Source organism: Elephantulus edwardii, unplaced genomic scaffold, assembly GCF_000299155.1.
Source record: "Elephantulus edwardii isolate Elephantulus edwardi_28Jun2011 unplaced genomic scaffold, EleEdw1.0 scaffold00378, whole genome shotgun sequence".
NCBI lineage: Eukaryota > Metazoa > Chordata > Mammalia > Macroscelidea > Macroscelididae > Elephantulus > Elephantulus edwardii.
In genome coordinates this window covers 1526972-1533324 of record NW_006400128.1, presented here as the reverse complement: position 1 = coordinate 1533324, position 6353 = coordinate 1526972, and the positions used below count along the sequence as shown (strand labels likewise).

At 40.2% G+C, this 6353-nt stretch overlaps 1 protein-coding gene across 1 annotated transcript in view; it reads left to right on the top strand.

The window, feature by feature from the left end:
- Positions 1–701: 701 nt before the first annotated feature.
- The window catches only part of BRWD3 (bromodomain and WD repeat domain containing 3), a 363038-nt gene continuing 357386 nt past the window's right edge, over positions 702–6353 (top strand). The window contains exons 1-4 of the mRNA XM_006902191.1: positions 702–926; positions 1042–1100; positions 1299–1328; positions 1679–1738. Of these exons, the coding sequence (XP_006902253.1) occupies positions 896–926; positions 1042–1100; positions 1299–1328; positions 1679–1738 (180 nt within the window). The 5' untranslated portion in view covers positions 702–895. The remainder of the gene's footprint in view (positions 927–1041; positions 1101–1298; positions 1329–1678; positions 1739–6353) is intronic.

Below are 6353 nucleotides of genomic sequence, written 5' to 3'. Positions count from 1 at the left end.
ACTGCTCTGCTAACCAAAAAGGCAGCCGTTTGGATCCACCAGCCGCTCTATGGGAGAAAGCTTAAGACAGCTTTAGAAACCTTGATAGAAGATCGCTAAGTAATGGAACCCACAGGGTAGCCGTTTCCTAACTCAGGCATAAAACCTTTAGCAGCTACCCTCCTTAATGAAGGGGAAGGAAAAAGAAAACAAATTACTTTAGTGTCCCAAGGAAAACAAAGAAAGCAGCATAGTCAAAGTAAACATTCACAAACTCCTCACTTAAAAGCCTCGGACTTCAACCGGATGTGGGCCACAGGAAGGACTATCGACCCGGAAATTCTTATAAGGAACGCTACCATAGAGTTCCAGAGATGTTGCCAGAGCGTCCGTTAGTAGCACCCTCTTCCACTTCGCATTACCTAGGCAACAGTGGGCCGTCTAGGAGAGCAGTGGCAAACCAGTTGTGTTAACTAGCTCCCCAGGTGGTGAACAACTAGTTTTGCAGACACTTAACATTTTACCCCTCCTCTTTCTCTCCCCCCCCCCGCCCCGCCCCGCCTCCGCCACCTTCTGCTCCTCCCTTCACTCTCCCCTCATTTGTCTTCCGTCTCTACTCTGGTCCCTTTCCTCTTTCCCCTATGCCTCCTGCTTCCCTTGTCTCTCTTTAACCCTCTCCCTCCCTCTTCCCTTTCATTTATAGATAGTCCCCTCTTCCCCCTTTCCTCCTCCGCCTCTTCAGCTCTTGGGCTTGGATATCTAGGGGTTGAAATGTGATGAGATGAATCCCGGAAAGATCGAAACTGGGACGAACAGTACAGCGGAAGCGGCGGGACTGCAGAGCATGGGGACTTCACAATAGAGGCAGCCCACCCCTGCCAGTCCCTCTGAAGACTCAAAGTCCCTTGGGTAAAGGATGGCGGCGGCCCCTACCCAGATCGAAGCAGGTAGGTAGCTTGGGTAAAGGGTTAGGGGCTCGGCGTGAGGGTAGTCAGTTTCTTTTTTTAAAAGCTACTGTTTCCCTTGTTTTGACTCCCTGTTAACCTCATTTTTCTCCCTCAGAACTGTATTACCTGATCGCTAGGTTTTTGCAGTCTGGACCCTGCAACAAATCTGCTCAGGTAAGGGGGAGGAGAGCTGGAAGTCATAGAACGGTTTTAGTAGGGAAATCGAGACAGTTGGGTGAGTGGTTCTGTTAAGGACAAGGGCAAGGCCGGCCTTGTCTAGTCCTACCATCTGAGGATGGGTTTAAAGTGAGGAGGGAGGAATGTGTTGATGTTCCAAGCTGCTCCTTATATTCGTGTTTCCCTTTTGCTTAGGTGCTAGTGCAGGAGCTGGAGGAGCATCAGGTATGGAGCCCTTCGGGAAAGGGTGGTGAGGGAAGGTTGAGGTGAAACTGGAGGAAAGTCATAGGCGTTGAGCGCAGAGGCCCAGAGGCTGTGCACCTATAACCTGTAGTCGTGGAGTGAACTGGCTTCTATTCTCAAAAAAGGGTAGAAAAAACTGAGATCTTGCCAACTCTGGACAAGTTGTTCCTGAGGGAGGTGGTTTTTCAGTATTACTCTCCCACTCTTGCCTAGATCTGAAATTATAGCTATTGGCCAAGGGAAATCAGACCTAGGCTGCATTGGCTTCATGGGCAGTGGAGACTTCGCCTTTATATTTGCTCTCTGCTCCCTTTCTTTTCCTCCTACCCCAGCTGATTCCGAGGCGCTTAGACTGGGAAGGGAAGGAACACCGGAGAAGCTTTGAGGATTTGGTGAGTGAAGTTTTCATTTCAACTTAACCCAACTCTTTATTCACTCTTTCTCTACCTTACACCCAACCCCCATCAACCTTGACCCCTAAGCCTTCCGGCTTCAGAGCTCCTTTGCTCTAAGATCTACTGTCCTTTCCTCACGCCTTTGAAGCAGAGAGGAGGTACTTTGCCTTCCCCTGCGCCTAGCTTGTTTCTACTAGAAAACTTTGAAGAATTTTGGTTGTTAGAAGTGCAATATTGTGGCTTATGAATGTTACAAACACAGAGAAGGCCTATTGTAGGGTAAAGGGAAAGAAACCCGGAGGTTATCTTGGGGCACGTACTAAGGACTGACGCTAGCCAATGACAGCGTTGGTAACAGTCCCAAGTTCCGGATTAGTGGCAGAAAACTGGCTTCTGGTTGGTCATGGCTCTAAACACGGAACTGGGGTTTTGTGAGAGCTAAGGAGTTAGGAGAAGCAGGAGAGGAAGCTAGAGGGAGTTGAAGGATCTATGATCAGGGAAAAAAACGATGTCATTCAAAATAATTAAACTTAGCTGGTTTTGGATGATCTCCTTTCTTAGAAAATAGCGAATCAGATCATCAATAACATTTTCTAAATAAAACTATAAAAATAAAATTAGTGGAATACAGTTTGGGTTTTATAAGGAGAAGAGTGATCATATTGTAAAATAGGATATGGTGTAGTAAAGGACCAGATGCTTTGGTTTGATTCTTGCAGATATAATTCCTGGTAGGAATGTATCTTCTGTTCAACAGTAACAAAAACAAAAAGCTGATCATTTTTAATTTATGTTATTCTCTTGTGTTAGCTACTGGCACAGTAGATAGGAGGGAAATAAAAGGAGAAAAGAGTGGTTAATGTCTATCTGGATTCAGCCGCCTGCAAATAAGATCCTTACAGAGGAAACTAGAACAAACAAAGTTTGAGAGATGTGATGGATTATAAAGATCAATATACAATGATTTAAAATTTGCTTGTAATAGGATGGTATCTAAATAACTTTTGATTGGATTTTTTGCTATTTTTCATTACAGTATTGAAGCGGCGATAATTGTTATAGAATCTGTTGACTAAACATTTGTTTTTACAAATCCTAAGAAATTGTATAATAATTGTGATAAAAATAAACTTTATAGTCTATACTATTAATGGTTAAAATTACTTCTACGGTACTTATTTTTTAAAACATAGTAATTTTTTTAATTTGTAAACCACACTTTTTGTTGGATTTAAGCCTTGCAAAATACAACAGTGCCTGCCTGTGTTTTTTCAACATTTTGTGTCTAATATGAGTTTGAAGATAAATACACTTTTGTGTTAAAGTATTTATTGAAAATGTATTTGTGTTTATGCCTATTCCAGAGTACTTGTCTCCAGATGGGCCTTTTAAACAAGTGGTAGAAGAAGACTCACAATTTCTAAAGAGTTTTTTAAAAAGCTAATAGTGACAAAAAATAAATGAATTCAAGATAATGAAAAAATAAATTATCCTACTTACAATTTACTAAGCATTGCTTTATTTTCTATAGGCATCTTTTTGCAGTTAGAATGAAAGTTCATGAAATGTTTTTTATTTTTTTTATTTTTCAGTTTTACATATATATATGGTCTATATATTCTAGTAGTTATCATTGTAAAGGTAACAAAATTCAATTGTATTTGAACTCAGCTATTCCAGTTTTTAACTGTATTTTTGTTGTATTTTGTATATTTTGTTAGGTGTCACAGATTTGACTTTAATGGGATTAGGCCATCTTTTTCTTCTTTTTTATTTTTGTTATTTCCCTAGTCCTTTAAGTGGAAATGCTAGGTCAAGGGATCTTATAAGTTTATAGCCCTTGCCATATAAAATTGCTCTCTAGAAGATTATATAAATTTATATCACCTAGAGTGAATTTTTAAAAATATTTTTCATCTTTTGGTATATTTTTTAGGTGTGAATAGCACTATTGTTGTTGTTATTATGTGCCATCGAGTCACTTGTGACTCATAGCGACCCTATGTACAACAGCCCTAAACCCTGCTCTATCCTGTGCCAATCTCACTGTCTCCAAAACACCTACCCTAATTACCCCAGTAACTGAATCAAACCACCTCATTGAGGGTCTTCTTCTCCTGCCCTTCCCCTCCACCCTCCCAAGCATGACATCCTTTTCCAAGGATTGGTCTCTCCTTGCAGCATGTCCAGAGTATGTCGCATGAAGCTTCAGAGTCTTTGCCTCCAAGGAGCAGCCTGGTTTAACCCTCTCTAGGGTGAACCTGTTCGTTTTCTTAACAGTTGATGGTATATTCAGTACTCTTCTCCAACACCACAGCTCAAAGGCACTACATGCTTTATTTACCATTATTAGTGAGAAATGTATGATTAAATTATTTTTCCTTGTCTCACATGGCACATTAATTTAGAAAAATTAAAATTGGAATGATGGGTTTTAACTGAAAAGTGGTATATGATACTAAATGACATATCTTAATAGATCATTTTAGAATATTTTTCTCTCTCATTGCTGTTAGTTTGTAGTATATAAACTTGTGTTCCCTAAGAAAAAAAGAGGCACCTTGCTATGAGATAACTAAGGTAATTCCTGTGTGAATTCATATGATAGTTTTCTTACTATATTTCATTTTTATTTTCATTTAGTGAACAAATATTTGGGTGCCTACTCTATTTTTCTAGGTGCTTGGTGTTCGAAATACCTCATGGTGATCTGTAAGGATGATTTACAAAATTATTCTTTTGTATTGTTTGTCATAACCTGGGGTAATATGTTCATGTATGCAATATATAGTGATGTTGTTGTTATGTGCCGTCGAGTCGTTGGCGACTCATAGCGACCCTATGTACAGCAGCCCTAAACCATGCTCTATCCTGTGCCAATCTCATTGCCTCTGACACACCCATCCCGAGTACCCCAGTCCCTGAATCAATCCACCTCATAGAAGGTCTTCCCCTCCTGCGCTGTCCCTCTACTCTACCCAGCATGATGTCCCTCTCTAAAGACTCGTCTCTCCTTACAACATGTCCAAAGTATGTCAGACGAAGCCCCAGAATCCTTACCTCTAAGGAGCAGCCTGGTTTAATCCTCTCTACGATGAATCTGTTTGTTTTCTTGGCAGTCCATGGTGTATTCAATACTCTTCTCCAGCACCACAGCTCAAAGGCGTCAATTCTCCTTCTACCCTCCCTAGTCATTGTCCAACTCTCTGATGCATAACAAGTGATTGCAAAAACCATGGCCTGTATTAGGCGGACCTTAGTCTGCAGAGAGACACTGTTGCTCTTGAGTGTTTTGGAGAGGTCCCTAACCGCAGACTTTCCCATCGCAATCTGTTTTTTGATTTCCTGGCTACTGGTGCCAAGAATGTTGACCGTGGAGCCGAACAAACTGAAGCTGTGAACAATCTCAGTCTCTTCGCCATCTGATACACATATTTATATTTTACGTATAGCACTTATGAAAATGGCCATTATAGCTTGAACTGCAAGAGCTGTCTGTTATTATTTTTTTTATTTTTTTAAAACAGAGAGCTATTATTTTGTTGTGCTGTGATACTGAAGCTACGTTAGTGATATTTCAAAAGCCAGCAGGGTATATCGGTTTCAAAATAGTTTCTAGGTTAAGATAAATTTGAAAGAAGGACCTGTCGATCTACTTCTAAGAAATTGGCTAGTGAAAATTTTATGAATATCAGTGGAACATTTTCTGATACAGTGCCAGAATGTGAGCCCCTCAGGTTGAAAGACATATAATATATAATTTCCCTCAAAATAGCGTCAACCTTTATAACATGGATGGCTTTAAACTTCATATACTGACAGTACTTGACTCAAAATGAGGAAGGGCGGAAACCCTACAAACATCCATTAATTTGAACTTGGAATTATACTAAGTATGAATCTAGAAAAATTGAAATTGTAAAAAAGGAAAATGGAGCACATTGTCATTGATATCCTAGGTTTTGTTGTGATGTCGAATTGACTATGACTAATAGCTATCCTGTGAACAATGACCATCCTCACCATGTCTGACACCTGTGAGCTCATTGTTATAGTCACTGTGTCAATCTGTCTTGCTCTTTTATGCTGACACTTCACCTTTCCAAACATGATGTCTTCTTAACATGCCCAAAATATGTGAGATAGTTTCGTCATCCTTGTCCCCAAGGAGACAACCCTAGTTTCACATTTTCTAGGACAGACTTATTTGTTCTTTTGGCAATCCATGGAATATTCAGTACTGTTCTCCAAAACCACAACTCAAAGGCATTCATTCCCCTTCTGTCAACCCTAGTCATTGTCCACCTTTTAGATGCATAACAAATAATTGAGAAAACCATAACTTGGATCGGGCACACATTAGTCTTTCTCACATCATTGCTCTGTAGTACTCTGGAGAAGTCCTTGATAACATATTTTCCCAATACAACTTGTCTTTTGATTTCTTGACTGCTAGTACCATGGGTGTTGATTGTATATCCAACTAAGATGAAATTGACAACTTAAATATTTTCTCTATCAGGATGGTGAAGAGATTGAGATTGTACACAGCTTTAGTTTGCTTGGCTCCATAGTCAACAGTCTTGGCACCAGCAGCCAGGAAATTAAAAGG